Below are 18,121 nucleotides of genomic sequence, written 5' to 3' on the forward strand. Positions count from 1 at the left end.
TCTGCCCTCCTCTGTCTCCCAAATACTGAGATTAAAGGTGTGAATCACCATGCCCAGCCTGTTAATATTTATAAATAATCTCTTGTGACATCATTGAATTCACCAATGGAGCTATAGAGGCTGACTTCAAATGAGGGCTGGGGAAAGCCCTCTCTGGCTGTGAGGGAGCAATAGTTTTGTTTTGTTTTGTTTTCCTTTCTTTTTTTTTTTTCTTTTTTTCTTTTTTTCTTTTTTTTTTCCGGAGCTGGGGACCAAACCCAACCCATGGCCTTGCGCTTGCCAAGCGCTCTACCACTGAGCTAAATCCCCAACCCCTAACACATGGCTGAAGCAAGAGCTAGATTGTTGGGCCTCAGTACAGACTCAGCCCTCTGGTGTGGAACCCACATGTGGTAATGAATATTTAGTCTACCTACTGCTGTTGTAGATGTTGGAGCTATGAGTTCAGGCCTGGGGGAAGTGGAATCATCAGATATCACATAATGACTTCAGATCCTTTTACTTATCACAGACCTGACCTTTTTTTTAAAAAAATCTTGTTTTTTGAGACAGGGTTTCTTTGTGTAGCCTTGGTTGCCCTGGACCTAACTCTGTAGACCAGACTGATCTCAAACTCAGAGATCTGTCTGTCCTAGGTGGTCTTTAACCAGGCTTGACCCTTTTGGCCTTTACAGTAAACCTAAAATGTCAGCATTCCCAGCCTGTTTTTGTAATGATGAAATTGAGGCCCACAGTTGTTGAATAATTCATCTGAGGTCACAGGTAGCATGCTATAGAGCCAGATGTTGGTCGTAGAGATGTATTGGGCTACATATAGAACTTGGGACTTTGATCACTCAGTCAACTTGTTTCTTCAGAGTCCTCCCCTGGGGGTAGGGTGTAGAAGTCAGATCTCTGGAGAGTAGGCTGGATATGGGGTGAACAGTTCAGTTGACCCCAACTGGTTTCAGTGTATATCTCTTGGGCCGTGATTGCCTGCTGCCCCAGATACCAGCGAGGCAGAGATGTGGGTCTCATGTGGCAACTTTGTTCTTGGCCGGGCTCACAGGCTGCCTGAGGAGCTTTGGAGAATGCCCTTCTCAGGCAGCTGTAGAACTGGCTGCCTAATCTCAGGCCAGAGCAGGGCTCAGGATTCGTATGCAACTCGCAGTCTCTGCTAATGAAGGCAGCTGCAAAAGAGAATTAGTCGGATGAGTGAATCCATCACCCGTTTATTAAAGGAACCCCTGCTGCCTGTGGTAGACACTTAGAGGCTGTGACGTAGGGAGGCATGGCTCTTCACTGCACTTTTCCTTGTCTCTGTAAAGGATAGCACCACTTTTGTTCTTGCCAGTTGCATAGCAACCGAGCTAGCTGATTGCTGGCAAGAGGGAATTGTGCAGCGTTAGATGCTTAGGCGAGATGCCAAGCATTGCCTAACACTGGGGTGGGAAAATGTTGTTAGAAGCTGCAGTGGAGGTGTGGGAAGATGCTTCCACTCCACAAAGTGTTGACTGACAGGCATTCCTGGGTTGCCCACCTAGAAGGAGCCGTTCATTAGGTTTCCCTGCCAGGAGGGCTGAGCTGTTAGTTGCTGAGAGCAGGGAGCCTTGGAACTGTGGAGGCCATGGCCAAGAATAACAAGGGTCTGACCCTATCTGTATTCCTGTAGCCATCTTTCAACTTCCTCCTAACAAAGTCCAGCTAGCCCAGGAGGAGTGCTCCAGCTCCTCTTCCCAGTCTCCACTGACAGCTCTGTGCTGTCACTCTGAGCCTTCCTCTACACTTTAGAACTGTGTGTTCTTTCCTACTCTCACAGTTTTGCCTTTATGTTATAGAATAAGAAATCAAGGCTCAAGAGAGGTCAGGAATCTCAATCTCAGAGCCCAAGCGGCTGACAGTGAAGGGAGAGGATCCAGATCCAGATGCTATTCCTTCACCTGGTTCTTGTATCGGGCCATCCACAGTAGCACACTGGCAGTTGTCAGGTGACCCTGCCCTACCCAGGAACCCAGTCTCTGAATAGCTCAGCTACCTGCAGCTTTTTGGCTTTCTGAGGGCAAGGACCCATTGACATGGTGGCTTACTAACAGGTAGTTCTGGTGTGACCTAGGCATGACAGGATGGGGGCACTCTGTCTTTGTAGCAGCCAGGCACCATGACAGTGTTAGGGTCAGCATGGACTAGTGGTGGAGTCTGTTCCTCAAGCTGTGTTCCTCTTGAAAACCCTAAATTAAAGAGTTAAGGCTTAGGAGTAGAGAGCTGTCACCTTTTTCCATGCCTTGCCCTTTGTCTGGTTATGTGTTATTTGGGGTAAGAGTCTTACTCTATAGCCCCAGCCTGAACTCTCAGCTCTCCTGCCTCAGCCTTCCTGAGTACCTTCTTTACCTGAAGGTACTTTATCTGACCAGGTCTGATCCCTGCTTTGTATCTTATGATGTGCACATCCCGTTCCTCAGTGACTCTCTCACCCAGGCATCCCAAGCAGAGCTCCTCCCTTACTGTTGGCAGGAGTCTCCTTTACGACCTTTGCAAAGATCACTGTGGGCTTTTGCTGTTTTTGACCCAACAAAAGCATAGCACTGTAGGGCTGTCTTTCTTGTTAGTGTTCGCTGGGTTTCTTGGCACATAGGTGTTCAAGTGTTAGATACAATGTGTTCCCAGGAAAGGTCACGTGAGAAGCTTCCAGCAGCCTCTTCTGTATTTCCCAGATCTTTGAACTGTACAGTGACCACAAGAATTTAAAAAAAATTATTTATTTATACACTGTCGCTGTCTTCAGACACACCAGAAGAGGGCATCAGATCTCATTACAGATGGTTGTGAGCCACCATGTGGTTGCTGGGAGTTGAACTCAGGACCTCTGGAAGAGCAGTCGGTGCTCTTAACCGCTGGGCCCACCCACAGGAATTTTTAAAATTCAACTGTGACCTCATGGTCTTGTTTAAGGGTTCTGTGGCTTTACCATTGCTAAAGGCCATGAAACCTGTCCTTACGTCCACTTCACACTAGACTGGGTCACAGACTGACTAGCGCACTGAAGACAGAGTCACCGCTTCAGTCAGCTTGTTACTTGCAGGATGAAGGAGAATGAGCCACAGGTGCCATCCCTCTGAGTTATTCCCTGTCACTGTAAGGGACGGGTGACACCTAAGCAAAAGGTACTAATGGCTGCACTGCAGTTTATGGACTGTGAGAGACAAGAAGCTCACTAGGAAAGTCTGTATCACAGAAAGCTGTGAGTGAGGAGAAAGTCTAGCAGCTTCTGTGGAGCCTGGAGGTGAGTAGGAGAAGAATCAGAACTTTTCAGGGTCCTCTCATCCTTTCTTGTTCCGGGGGCAGAGGTGAAATAATATTTACTGAGAATTATATAAGGTGTGGTCCACAGTCACTAGAGTGCCATGCTGTGTCTGGAAGCCTGGCCCTTTCAGTGTGTGCCAGCCACATAGTAAGCATGCGTAGTCACACAGGCTCATGAGGGCAGATGTGTAGTTAGGCCATGGTTGATCTGTACTCTTGGGTACTCATGTTCAACCCAGTGTAACAGCCACCACACTGAACTGCCACTCAGGCCCGATTTTTGTTTTGTTGTTAGGGACAACCTGACTTGATCTGCCAAATGTCCCAAAGAAATGACAGTGTTCTTACCAAGCTGCCTCACCAGTCACCACCAAAGTACCTTGCAAGCGAAACTTTGGACATTCACAGATCTCTGCTGGGTTTTTTGCACCTTGCTTGCTGCTTAAGAGTACTGTGTGGGGGTTGGGGATTTAGCTCAGTGGTAGAGTGCTTGCCTAGGAAGTGCAAGGCCCTGAGTTCGGTTCCCAGCTCCGAAAAAAAGAAAAAAGAAAAAAAAGAGTACTGTGTGGAGAGTTTAAAATGTATGAGTGAGCTGGGTAGCATAAACACTCTAGCTCGGGGAGGGTGAGCCAGGATCGTGAGCTTGAGACAAGCTTGGAATCCATGGTCAGGCCCAATTTCTGAATGAAGTGAATGGAATGCCATGCATGAAATAAAGAGGTAAGGCATATTAACATGCTTTAGATTGACAGCAGAGTAGAGACACCGTGCTTCACCTGTTCATGGACCATGTCGTAATGACAAGAACATCTGTAGGTCACAAGGACTAGGAAAGGACAGAAACTGATAGTGAAGATGTCGAATTAGGATCAAGGTCTTTTCATCCAGATTCAGAAAATCAGGTACACAAGCCAAGCTTGGCTGCTCACACCTGTCATTCCTGCACTTGAAAAGAAGGAGATCATCTTGAATTTGAGGCCAGTCTGGGCTACACAGTTACATGGCTATAGGGCTGCTTCCTGCCTTAAAAATAAGAAAATCAGGCCAGTGAAATGGCTCAGTAAAAGAGTTTACACAGTGAGTGAGACTCGGTCTCAAAAACAACTGCAGAAACCCAAAACAACAAGGGTGGTCAATGCTATTATATGATTCTTAGTCCCTGCACCCAGGACCAGAGCCAGGTGGATCTTCTCTGAGTGTGAGAACAGCCTGGTCTAATACGAGTCTCCCGAGACCCTGCCCCAAAAAGGAAGGGGGGGAGGGAGGGAGCAATCAGTGGGTCAAGAAAATGTCAGTCAAAATGTTACAGTAGGACAGCGTGTGGAAGTCTGAGTGCCATACAGTGTGTTCACTGGCTGTGTGCTTGCCCCAAGGCCGTTGGGTGGAGCTGTGGATGCCAGCAGACTTGGAGATGAGCCAGTCAGTAGGTAATTGAAAAGCCTGATGGCTTCCATGGGAGGAACAGAGGACAGATAGTTGTCTTCTGATAGCTGGGGCCCCTCCCTGGAGACTGAGTCATCTTGAGTGGGAATGGGATTGTGTAGTTGAAACATACTCAGGGGATCCTGGTGTCCCCAGGGTCTAGGAACCATTATCCTGAGAACAGCTTGGCTTCAGAGGGCAGGCACAGACAAAGAACAACTTTCTAGGCTCCTGTGTGATATTTAAAATTTAATTAATTGTAAAGGGACAACAGACAGTTGGGTAAAGGGACCCACTGTGACATCTGACACCCAAGTCAGTCACTGTAACCCACAGGGTAGAAGGAAAGAGCTGACTCCTGCATGCTCTTCTGTGACCTCCACATACACGCCATGACAGATGTCTCCCACACATGGATATTAAATGTAGACAACAACAAACCAAGACAAGTGCCATTGTTCAGTTGCACAGCACACACCTAGAACAGATCCAACTGAGTAGAAGTGTTGTGGATAGTGCTGGCTGTCAGTCACCAAAACGCTAACAGAGCAGGCAGAACAACACCAGGATTAAGGAATTTGCTCATTCATTCATTCATTCATTCGTTTATTTTGAAGCCCAGACTTTGGTAGCCAAGGCTGTCCTCAAACTGGCTAAGTACCTAAGGATGACCTTGAACTCTGTTCTCTTGTCTCCATTTCTAAAATGCTTGGATCACAGGCATGTGTACTGCCGTGCTTGACTGTGACTCAGGATTGATCATGTGAATGGCTTCTCTTCAGTACTGTAACATTGAACCCATTGTAAGGGAGGCTTACAGACTGAGTATCGTGCCTAGGACAGTCATAAACAAGTAGATTGGTTAGGCTGGGTTTGGGTCCCCACCTGCTCAGATGGCCTTGATCACCCTTCCTCTATGACAAGATAGGTCACAGGAGTTATTGCTTCACAGGTGGCTTTGAAGATTAGAGGATGTAATGTGTGCAGAATGCTTAGCCAGTGCTTGTCTCGTGGATGGTAGACACTCAGTAAATATTCTGTTGTTACCCAGAAGTTATACTCATTTTAAAAATTAATTCATGGGGCTGGAGAGATGGCTCAGCAGTTAAGAGCACTAATTGCTCTTATAGAAGCCCTGAATTCAATTCCCAGCAGCCACATGGTGGCTCATAACCATCTGTAATGCAATCTGATGCCCTCTTCTGACATGCAAGTGTACATGCAGATAGAGTACTCATATAATAAATAAATAAGTTTAAATAATTCACAATTCACATATTAGTGCTGAACATGTGGTCAGGGCCTTGTGAATAGCTAGATACACACTGCCATCGAGTTGTGTGTCCTGTCCCCAGCGAATTTGTTTTCTAATCATCATCATCATCACTATTAGAGAGAGTCTCATATAGCCCAGACTGGCCTTAAACTCCCAATTCTCCTGTCTCTAGCTCCCAAGGGCTGGGATTGTACCACTATGCCCAGTTTATGTAGTGCTAGGGATTGAGTTTTGTTTTGTTTTTAATTTCATGGACCAGTGAGTTGATTCATTGGGTAATAGAGCCTGCCATTAAATTCTTAACAACCTGAGTTCAATCCTTAGGACCCACATGGTGGAAGGACAGAACTGACTCCTGCAAATTGTCCTCTGACCTCTACACATCTGCCATTTGGCACACATATGACACAGATGGAGGTCAGACAATAGACAACTTTGGGGAGTTGGTTCTGTTCTTCTACTATGAATTCTGGAGGTTGAACTTTGGTCCTGAGATTTGCATAGCAACTACTTATGTCCATTGAGCCCTCTCGGTGGGGCTCAGTGTTACTTCATAAGCCTGTTGCCTATTTTCAGAACTGCTTCCTCGCTGATGGCATTGTGATTGGGATTACAGTTTATGGTTTGGCTGCCAGGCTAGACACTAGAATTGTTATTTTTGTCTCTAAGGTAATTAATGCTTAGGGTAGTCAATTTGCAAAAATGGTTAATGTGAGTGGACACAGTAAAGAAGCTACAGATATGACTGCTTCACAATATGGTTAAAGTTTGTAAAACAAGAGAATAGTCAGAAACATCTGGAAGAGTTCAGAGCAAAGAGAAAAAAGTAGACTGAATGTGGCCAGCAGAGTGGACATGCCAGGGTTAGGGAGCAGGAGATGGGGAGAGGAGGGAACGCAGAGAAAATGAGTAGGTGCAGGAGCAGTAGAGGACAGCTGGTTATAAGGAGGGTGAGTAGCTGTGGGAGGGGAAGGTCAGCACACTGGGGTGGGGACTGTGAAATGTGTAACAGATAGGTGTGTGTGGGACGGAGGGAGCCTGGAGGCTTTGATAAGCTGATAGGTGCAGAAGTGTATCAGTGGAGCCGTGTCAGAGGTAAGGGAAATGACTCCTGGCAGACGAGAACTGCCTCATCCCTCAGGAATGCTGGCTTTTATCTTCTAGAAAACCTAGAGTCCAACTTGAGCTGCCTATATGGGTTGCCTTCCGGAATTTGGACAATTGGACCAGGTGGGTCTGGACAGCTGTTTCTGCACTAAGCTGTTGGTGGAGAAGCCAGCTGAGCCACAGCTGTATAGCTTCTCGATTTGTGCAGGACACAGAGAGGGCTGTAGACAGGCCATGAGTGCACAAGAGTGAGAAGAACCCAAACTAAGGCTGAGCTTGGTGGCACATGCTGTCATCTCAGCAGTGGGAAGCAGAGATCAGCCTGATCTACACAGTGAACTTCAGGCCAGCCAGGGCTTCATAGTGAGACTATCAAAAATAAACACACTAAGAAAAGAAAAGTACTCAAACTACTTAGAGCTTGATGTAGTCTGCCCTGGTTTCACAGTGGTTCTGTGAAGAGACGAGTGCCCAGCTTCAGTTATCTAAAACTGCTTACGTGGTCAGTGGTTGTGCCTAACCCAAACTCAGATCCCAGCCAGTCTGCCCTATCCTGGAGTTCTCTCAGTTTCAGGCTGGGTGTAGTTGCAGCAGAAATACCTTGCCTTTTCTGTGCACTGGAAGTCCTTTGATGTGTCATGGAGCAGGACTTTTACATCAGCTAATGAGGCAGACAGCAAGGCTCTGGTTGCTGGACTTTGAGCTGAAGGAAAAGTAAATCTGAACTCTGCATTGGGAAGGCCATTCGTCAGTGAGGGTGGATGCTGCTTCATGAAGTGGTCTGTTCTCAGCACAGGGTGACCTGAACAGGATGGCAATTGAGGACCTGCACTGAGTTCTGCTGTGGGGACAGAGAGATTCATTGTCCCCAGGAGACTATGAAGGAACCTAGGTCACCAGTGTCAGTTTTCTCCTCTGCAGAGAATCCCATAGGAAGGACACCTAGACAGAGCCTTCATCTGCCTTTCTACTGTCCTTCCTGTGGGCTCTGGGCTGGCTAGCTTATGTCATCTTGACACGAGCTAGAGTTATCTTGGAAGAGGGAGCCTCAGCTGAGAAAATGCCCACTAGATTGGCCTGTGAGTATGCCTGTGGGCATTTTCTTGATTGGGGATTGATGGGGAAGAGCCCACTCACTGTGGACGGTGCGGCACGTGGGCTGTGCACCTGAACGCCATAAGAAAACAGGATGGGGGCTGGAGAGATGGCTCAGTGGTTAAGGGCACCGACTGCTCTTCCCGGGGTCCTGAGTTCAAATCCCAGCAACCACATGGTGGCTCACAACCATCTGTAATGAGATCTGATGCCCTCTTCTGGTGTGTCTGAAGACAGCTACAGTGTACTCATATATATAATAAATAAATAAAATATTTAAAAAAAAAAAAAAAGAAAGAAAACAGGATGGGCAAGTCAGTAAGCAGCACTCCTCCATGGCTTGCTTCTGAGTTTCTGCCCTGACTTCCCTCAGTGATGGGCTGTTACCTGGAAATAAACCCTTTCCTCCCCAAGTTTGGTCATGGTGTTTTAGAGTAGAAACCATGCCTAAGACAGATTAATTTATTTATTCTCGGTCTCTTTCTCTGTTAATGTTGTCAACCAGAGTTTTTTGGTTTGTTTTTTTTTTTTTAAGATTTATTATCTTCAGAAACATCAGTAGAGGGCATCAGATCTCATTTTGTGAGCCACCATGTGGTTGCTGGAACTTGAACTCAGGACTTCTGGAAAAGTAGTCAGTCCTCTTAACCACTATACCTCCAACTCATCATCTAGAGGTTTTTTTGTTTTTGTTTTTGTTTTTGTTTTCTTTTTCTTTTTTTCGGAGCTGGGGACCGAACCCAGGCCTTGCGTTTGCTAGGCAAGCGCTCTACCACTGAGCTAAATCCCCAACCCCCATCATCTAGAGTTTTAAAATTAACTAGTGTATCCTCCATCCTAACTTGTTTACTCGTTGCGGCATAACAAACAGACAGGCCTCAAATCAGAACCTTAAAGCAACAGTCAACATTTATCTCTCACAGTTTCTGGGCTCCAGGAATTTGGGGGTATCTTGTCTGGGTGGTTCTGGCCCAGCCTCAGTTAAGCAGGTGTATCTGGATGAGCTGAGCGCTGTAGTCCAGCAGTGGAGTGCTTGTCTTCCGTGCATGAGGGCCTCAGCACTGCAAACATTTATCAAATGTTCCCTGGGCTTGCATTTCTCTGAAGGCTTGTGTTGGAGTAGAAACATTGCTTTGCCAGGTGGCTCGTTTACAAGGCAGTGCTGGTACTGTTCCTCTCTATATGGACTTCTCCCCAAAATGCTTCTGTGTCTTAACAACATTGTGACAAGCCCGAGTCAACCTGACAGAAGTCACTCATTCAGTGGCCTACATTAGAAGTTGCACAGCATAATTTACCTCCTTGCATTAGAAGTCAGGGAGCAGGGTTGGGGATTTAGCTCAGTGGTAGAGCGCTTGCCTAGCAAGCGCAAGGCCCTGGGTTCAGTCCCCAGCTCCGGAAAAAAAGGAAAGAAAAAGGAAAAAAAAAAAAGGAAGAAGTCAGGAAGCATCCCACATGGTTTTTGAAAGGATGAGGTAATAATGACCAAGCTTAGGACAGGCTCTCCTCATTCATTCTTCCATCCAGGAGACACATAAGATTGTCAGGAGTCTGTAAGATTGTCAGGGAGCCCTCTCCACCCTTTCTTACTGTGCGGTCAGAGTTCTAGCTGTAATGTGGGCATTGTCACAGTTGCTTGAACTTCCACTCCTGAGTGCTCCACAGAGCTTATCAGATCCCCACTACAGACTCCTCTAGGACTTAGCCAATAATGCGTTCCCTTCAGCTGTTGTAACTTGTGGGGTAGAACTTGCCTTTGAGCCTGGTGACTGCTGGGAAGCCCTCCCATTCTTCCTCTTGGAAATGTTTCTGTGGCTGCTAAGATACCCATCTTCGGGTAAGGGACACGAGGCTATGGTCACAGAACAGCTCAGGACACCTGATTTTTTTTCACTATTGTTGGCCTGTCTTTCAGATGTAGACACTTGAGAAACTAACCCGGTGATGGTGCTGTTTTCTTATGTTTTGCAGAAGGCCCTGGGTGTGCGGCAGTACCATGTGGCCTCTGCCCTGTGCCAACGGGCCAAGGTGGCCATGAGCCACTTTGAGCCCAGTGAGTACATCCGATATGACCTGCTAGAGAAGAACATTAACATTGTCCGTAAACGGTAAGGCTGTGGGGAGCTCAGGGTGACAGCTGAGAGCTTCTTCCCCTTCAGGAAGCACTGGGACTGCCAGCGGCAGGATCTAGTGTTCAGGAAGCAAAAATCCCAGCAGACGGAAAACTTAGTGTTGGAGCCTCTGTCCCTTATCCAAGGAGTAACATTAAGAAAAGTGCAGGGACAATGACACATGCCTGCAGTCTCAGTGCTGCAAAGGCAGAGGCAGGAGCACCAGGAGCGTCAGACCAGAGAACTGCCTTCTAAGGTTCTAAGTCTGGTGACTGGTGAAGCCCACACTTAGCCTATTCTTTCTGATTCTATTGGCCCCAGCATTGGTTCTAGTATTTTTTAAAATTACGTTTTATTTAGTGTGTGCGCGCACCTGTATGTGTGTGTGTGTGTGTGTGTGTGTGTGTGTGTGTGTGTGTGTGTAGGTGTGTGTGTAGGTGTGTGTGTAGGTGTGTGTGTAGGTGTGTAGGCATGCACTTGTGTGTGACCGCACACATGTAGCGAGGTTAGAGGACAACTTGGGGCAGTCATTATTCTCTTGTTCTATCATGCGGCTCCCAGGGATGGAACTAAGGTTGTGAGACTTGGTGGCAAGTGCCTTTACCCACGGAGCCATCTTGACAGTTGGGTTTCATGTATACTTGGTTGGCTTTGAACTCACTGTGTAGCCAAGGAGATGAGAATTTCTGATCCTTCTGCTTATACCTACCAAGTGCTAGGATTACAGGCATGTGCCATCATATGTGATCCTGGACCTTAAACTCAGGTCTTTGTGCATAGTAGGCAAGCACTTTACCAATTGAGCCAGTCCCTAGCCAGCTTCTAGTCTCGTCAGGTTCATCCAGACAGCATGCCCTAGTCACCTGGGAGGCTTTTACATCAGCCAGCCCCTACTCCCCTACCCTCAGCAGTTCTGCTTCAGGGGAGCCTGACCTTGCTTTAAACAGTGTTGTTTTTGGCATCACCGGGGAGTCTCTTCAGACCAAGACTCTCAGCCCCCGCTCCAGTTTAACTGAGTGAGAACCTTGTATTTAGTAGGAACCTCTGGTGCCAGGTGGTAGTGGTACATGCCCAGCCCTAGGGTGGCAGAGGCAGGCAGATCTCTGAGTTTTAGATCAGTCTGGCCTACAGAATGAGTCCCAGGACAGCCAGGGCTACACAGAGAAACCCTGTTTCAAAAAGAAAAGGAAGGGAGGGAGGAAGAGAAAACACGGTCCTCTAGGGATTGATGACATCAAATGTGGGCAGCACTGACCAGCCTTCCAGCTCTTTCTAAAATGCAGTCTGCATGCAGAACTGCTGTCCCTGCCAACACAGGGCCTGTGCAAATCCTTCCTCCAGAAAACACTGAATTTATTCTTGAGTCCCTACCACTGCTAGGCGGGAAGGTAATGGATTGTCCTTTCATCCTGAGACTTGCACCTCTGCTGTTCATCAGCTTGGAAGGACAGCTGGCACAGAAGTGAGCTGCTAGTGACCTGACTAGAGCGTGTTACTTTCTACCTAACTTAGGGTTTGTTTGTGCTTTTAAGATAGGGTTTCTCTCTGTAACCCTGGTTGTCCTGGAGCTTGCTCCATAGATGAGGCTGTCCTTAAATGCAGAGATCTGCCTGTCTCTGCCTTCCAAGTACTGGGATTGCAGGTGAGCACCACCTGACTAGCTTGTCATTTAGTTTTTACTAAAAGCAGTCGCTGAAGCAATGGAAACAATATTTAGATTTTAACTTTGTCAATAAATTAGAACAAAAACTTCCATTCTTTTTTCTTATTTTCGTTTCATGTATATGAGTCCATTGTAGCTGTCCTCAGACACACCGGCAGAGGGGATCGGATCCTATGACAGATGGTTGTAAGCCACCGTGTGGTTGCTGGGAATTGAACTCAGGACCTCTGGAAGAGCTTTTTTCTTATTTTTTAAAGATTTATTTATATGTAAGTACACTGTAGCTGTCTTCAGACACATCAGAAGAGGGCATCAGATCCCATTACAGATGGCTGTGAGCCACCATGTGGTTGCTGGGATTTGAACTCAGGACCTCTGGAAGAGCAGCCAGTGCTCTTAACCACTGAGCTGTCTCTCTAGCATGCACCGCTTCCCCCACACACACACATTTTTTTCAACTCTGTGTTAATCAGAGAATTCTGATAACTATCTGTGTGGTTCAGGTAACTGGAAAAGGCTGCTCTGTTCTTGTTGTTGCCGTGAACCAACCAATTGTCTGTCCTCAAAGAGTTTGATTTTGCGCTTAAGAGATGCTTACCAATGTGTAGACATTTTTGGTTATCTTTACAGAATGAGAGGGTTGTTATCACTACCTGCATAGTGGGTAGAGACCGACGACACCACTAAACCCACCGTGCACAGGATAGCCTTACAGCAGAGTCACCTGGCCCAAGTGTAGGTAGTGCCAGGGTTGAAAACCATGACAGAAACAGTGGAGACGAGGCTCTTCTGGAAGTTTATTCTGAAGGATTTTTCTTTTTGAGAATTTCAAACATGCATGTCATGTGTCTTGACCAAACATGAGCTCACAATGGTTGTGACTGCATCCACAAAAACTAAGGAAGCTCAAGCTAGTCTAAGAGCGTTAAAGAAGGCAGAGCGTTGCCAGGGGACCCCTTCCTCCTCCTGTGCCTTTGACAGTAGGGTCAGACTGTTTCCAGCAACAGAATGCACCAGAACAACACCCAAAGAACAAAGGGACAGATAAACCTAGAGAAGCCAAGTCGCCCTCAGTCAGAGGAAGTGGTGATAAGCTGCCCCAGGTTTGCGCACTGCCAGGTGTACATCTTGGATTATACTGCTAGTGTGGGTTCATCTCGGCTCCCACTGAGCTCACTGTGTGAAGGAGGTGCCTTTACTTGCTGAGCGTCTCACCAACCCAGTGTCAGGCTGGTTTTTGTTTTGTTAAATAGTATTTCAGGCATTTGCTTTCAAGGTCTTAGTGCTATTTTTCCGCTCTCTTGAGCCCAGAAAGGGAGGCTGTATTCTATACAGTGAGTCATTGCCACCCACTTGCCTGGGATATGCTGCTGCAAAGGGCCAAGCCTTGCTGTTTTACTGGCGGCTCTCATGAAGTAGACCTAGAGATTCTTAAAACTGCCAGTTGAGCTGTTGTGCTGAACAGGGCTCTCAGTTCAAGGGCTTAGGGGACTGAGGTTAGGAGATGGGGCCCAGGCAGGTAGAGGAGAAGGAGGGCCCATGCTTCCTGCTGAGTCATGCTGGCAACAGCAGTGTTGTTTCCAGCAGTGTCAGCGTGAGAGCACTGGCAGCACACTCTGCTGGCTCCTTGCGTCTAGTTTTGTACTACAGCTTTGACCTGGGAGAACTCGCTTTCCCTCCCAGTACCTCAGTTCCCTCATCTGCACTGTGAGTGTAAATGAGTTACATGCATGAAGTGCTTAGGAAATCCTAAGAGTAGGGACTGGAGAGATGGTTTAGTGTTCTCTTCTAGAGGCACCCAAGTTCAGTTCCTGGCATCACCTACTGTGACTCTGATTCCAGGGCATCTGCAGTCCTTTGGCCTCTGCAGATACCTGTTTGCACACACATATAAACAATACATCTTTTTAAAAATCCCAGAATTTAGGACTTTAATAACATAACACTGACCTTCAGTAACAGAATGGGGATCATGGTGGACTGGGAATGGGCTGGGGGTTATTACCAGAGGCAGAGAAGGACTTAAGGAGTGAGCAGACAGTTCTAGTATGTTTGTGTGTGGTGGTGAGAACCAAATTAAGGTCCTAGCAGCTGCCGTTCTGCATCTGAGCCACTTACTTCCCAGCCCCAAAACATAGACCCTGTATACAGCTTTTCAGTCTAATTACACCTCAGAAAAGCTGTCTCTCAGGATGTCTTTGTTTGTTTGAGGAGGGTGGAGTCTTGCTCTGTAGCCCTGACCAGCCCTACTGTTCAGGCTCAGCTTATACTTCTGGCAGTTCTGTCACCTTAGCCTCCTGAATGCTGAGAGTACAGAGCTACTGTGTCCTACTGTAATAAAGCTGTTTGAAAACGAGAACTATGCCAAGCTTGGTGACAGGTGTCTGCAAATTCTAGTGTACCTGTAATTCTAATACTCAAGAAGTTGAGATACTTGGTCCTTAGAGCTTGAGGCCAACCTGGGATATAAAGTAAACTCCTTCCTCCTTCCCCCCCTCCCAAAAAAAAAGAACAGAGCAAAGGGGCTGGAGAGAGTTAAGTACTTATTGCCCTTCTAGAGATCCCAAGTTTGGTTCCCAGAACCCACATAGCAACTCACAGTCACTTGTAACTTCAATTCAAGAAGATACAATATCACACCCTCTTCTGGCCTCTTTAGGTTTTGCATGCACACACGATGCACACATACACACAGACACCCATGCATATAAAATAATAAATAATCTTTAAATTAAAAAACGACACAGTCACACACACAAATGGCCAGGTATAGTAGTATATGCTTCAATGCCAGCATTGAGAACGCTGAGGCAGAAGACTGAGATGTGAGGATCATGAGTTGGAGGCTAGACTAAGTTGTGGAGAGCGTTCTCTGTCTTGAAAACAGAGAGCCAGGCAGCAGTAGCACATGCCTTTGCTCCCAGAACTCAGGAGCCTGAGACAGAAAGACAGCCATGAGTTAGAAGCCAAGTCTTAAAACCAAGGAAGTGCTGTTAGTATAAGCTTTTGTCTCTGGTACTGTGCTTTAAGGGGCTCTAGAGGAAGCCAGTTTGTTAATTTGGTGCTTTGGTGCTTAGCGACAGAGTCAGATAGAAACTCTGAGCTTCTAATTCTGTCCTGGAATGACAGAGCACGACCTTTGACTGAGGTGAACTCTGGTGCTTCCTAGGCAGTCTCAAGTTCATCTAAAGTTTCTGGAATGGTGGGAGGAAGGTTGGGGAGGTGGCTGCTGGGTTGTGTGAGTAGGCAGTGAGTTGACTTTGGTCTAGTGGGTGGCATGCTGGTGAGCAGGGAGTACTTGAGTCCTGGCAGAGTCTGTACCTGTTTGAGGGATTGGCTCCATTCCCTTATTTATCTTTCTGTAGAAAGGAGCCATGGGCCTCCAAGGAAATTGGGATCTAGGAAAGCAGCCTAAGTGTGCAGTGGAGCTGGAGGCTGGCAGCCACACTTCCCTGTTAGATGCACATGAGACTGGCAGGGAAGCCTCTCAAGCAGTAGAGAAGCGGGCATCCCTGGTGTGCAGTGGACATTCGTGCCTAGTGCTGAAACAAGCTGAGTGGAGGGATCCAAGACTCAGGCTTAGGCTGTGAGTTGAGCTGTTAATATCTGTCTGCCGAGCCTGTGTCCTTTGGATGGCTTTATTAGATACCAAGAACATAATTGACGTCTGATGAGATTGTGGATGTGGATAGGCACCTGCTAGATAATACACTAGTGTAGTACAAAAGCAAATACTCTTTGAAAACACTAGGCCTCTTATTTTGTATGTTTGTTTATGTTGACTGTTTTGTGTTGTTTTGATTTTTTTTTTTTTTTCCGGAGCTGGGGACTGAACCCTGGGCCTTGCGCATGCTAGGCAAGCGCTCTACCACTGAGCTAAATCCCCAACCCCCTGATTTTTTTTTTTTAAAGCAGGGCTTTACGTAACCCAAGCTAGTCTTGAGCTTGCTGCATAGCTCAGGATAATTTGAAAATCCTGATCCCTGAGTCCGCCTCCCCTGATGCTGATGTTCACTTGTTCTTCAAATAATCATAAACGCCAGGTACTTCCTGTGTCCTGGAGACCCTGTGCAGAACAGCACTGGCTTGGTCCCGCCCCAGTGGGCCTTCATGCAGATGCTCTGTGCCTGCTCACTGCCACACACATGAGGAGAGGCTGTGCTGGGTGAGCACAAAGCTACTGCCTTCTTTCTGCCCACAGGTTGAACCGGCCTCTTACTCTCTCGGAGAAGATTGTGTATGGACACCTGGATGACCCAGCCAACCAGGAGATCGAGCGGGGAAAGACATACCTGCGTTTACGGCCCGACCGGGTGGCCATGCAGGATGCAACAGCCCAGATGGCTATGCTACAGTTTATTAGCAGTGGGCTGCCCAAGGTGGCTGTGCCATCAACCATCCACTGTGATCATCTGATTGAGGCCCAGCTTGGGGGTGAGAAAGACCTACGCCGGGCCAAGGTGAGCCCCAGGAGGGCTGGTGGCTGGGTGTGAGGTGGGGAAGGGAGAAAAAGCCCATGTTGCAAAATGCCAAGGCACTGATGCCGCTCTGCTTGTCATCTTCCCACGGCCCCCGATGGCCTGAGGATGACCTCATGTGTGACAGGCAGGCGCTCTACCTCTGAGCCGTTCCCCAACCCTGAGGGCTCACGCGTTTTTAAGGCTTGCTTTTAATTCTTCCTAATATGAGAAGTGAAATCTGATGTGAAGATGTTAGAAAATTAACCGTTTGTCCCTAGTGTTAGCCCAGAAAACATTCTCTTCTGTTAGAAAATGCTGCTGGGCTGGGCTGGGTTGGGGTGATGTTCTTCAGAGTCTGAGTTGGTTCCTAGAACCCACATCAGACAGCTCACAACCACCTGTAACCCTAGCTCCAAGGATATCTGATACCTCGGCCTCTGGCGGAACCTACATTCAAGAACATACACGTACACACTTACACACTCACACTCACACACTCACACACACAAACACACTCACACTCATACACACTCACACACTCACGCGCGCGCGCACACACGCGCACACACGCGCGCACACACACACACACACACACACACATGCACACACTCACACTTTTATGATAATAAAGAAGTCAGTTTGACAATGCTGGTACACACCTTTAATCCCAGCACTTGGGAGGTAGAGGCGGGAGGGTCTCTATTCAAGCCCAGCCTGTTGTACATAGTGAGTTCTAGGACAGCCGGGGCTACACAGAGAACCCTATTTCCAGAGCCAACACAAAGGAAACAAAATGGAAAGCGCTGCGGACCCAGGTGTGCTGGTCCACGCTGCTGGTTCTGGAGTCGGAGTCCTTTCTGTCCTGACAGCCCACCTTCATAGATCTCTGTCTGTGTCACATACGTTCTCTCCTGCTTTCTTCTGCCTATGGGGATTTGATGCGGGAAAGGGTGGAGCTCCCCATGTCACGGCTACAGGAGTTGTAGGCCCTGTCTTGTTCCCACTGTAGAGCTGTATGCTGATAGCCCTCTTCCAGGCTTTGTGCCTCTGAAACTGCCACTCAGCACTGGATTCCCATTTACCATGAAATCTGGTTTGTGCTCCTTTTCCTAAGCATCCAAGCTTATGATACCTTTCTATGTGCTACTCTCAGATCTGGCTTCTCCCTCCCAACCCTGAGTCTTGCTGCTCCCGACCCTGGCAATGGGAGTGGTTTTCTTTGTGGGGCATTGGTGAGAAGTGAATGCTGGCAGTCCTGAGGCCCAGCTGGCCCAGAGCAGAGCATGTGATTGAAAGTGCTTGAAGTATCTTGGTCAGCCTGGCTCACAGAGCCTCTCAGACCCTTGGGAAGCTCTGAGAGCAGCCAGTCTTCCTATCCTGGCCTTTCTCCACCCTTACCCACCCATGGTGTCCTAGGGGGACAGTGGAGCTTTCCACTCAGCTGAAATCGAGCCCTTTCTACAGACTTGCAACTTCCATAGCTGTGAAGGGGTGATCATGTTACATGTCTTTGCTGGATCAGAAGCTGCACAGACCAGGGACCTTGGGAAAACTTCCCCAGCAGGACTACCATGTGTGCTACAGATGTGATTCATAAACCACAGATTGTAGATCTCATCGCTTCGTGTATTCAACAAATGTTTACTGACTGTTCATCATGTGTTAAGTGCTGTAAAAGGAACTGTCAAGTGGGAACTAGGTGGGCGTG

General features: G+C 47.6%; 1 protein-coding gene across 1 annotated transcript in view; it reads left to right on the plus strand.

The window, feature by feature from the left end:
- Aco2 (aconitase 2) overlaps positions 1 to 18,121 on the plus strand; it is a 43,116-nt gene that overhangs the window by 6,563 nt on the left and 18,432 nt on the right. Inside the window, 2 exon segments of the mRNA NM_024398.2 lie at positions 10,151 to 10,287; positions 16,155 to 16,413. Of these exon segments, the coding sequence (NP_077374.2) occupies positions 10,151 to 10,287; positions 16,155 to 16,413 (396 nt within the window).

This window comes from Rattus norvegicus, chromosome 7, assembly GCF_036323735.1.
Source record: "Rattus norvegicus strain BN/NHsdMcwi chromosome 7, GRCr8, whole genome shotgun sequence".
NCBI lineage: Eukaryota > Metazoa > Chordata > Mammalia > Rodentia > Muridae > Rattus > Rattus norvegicus.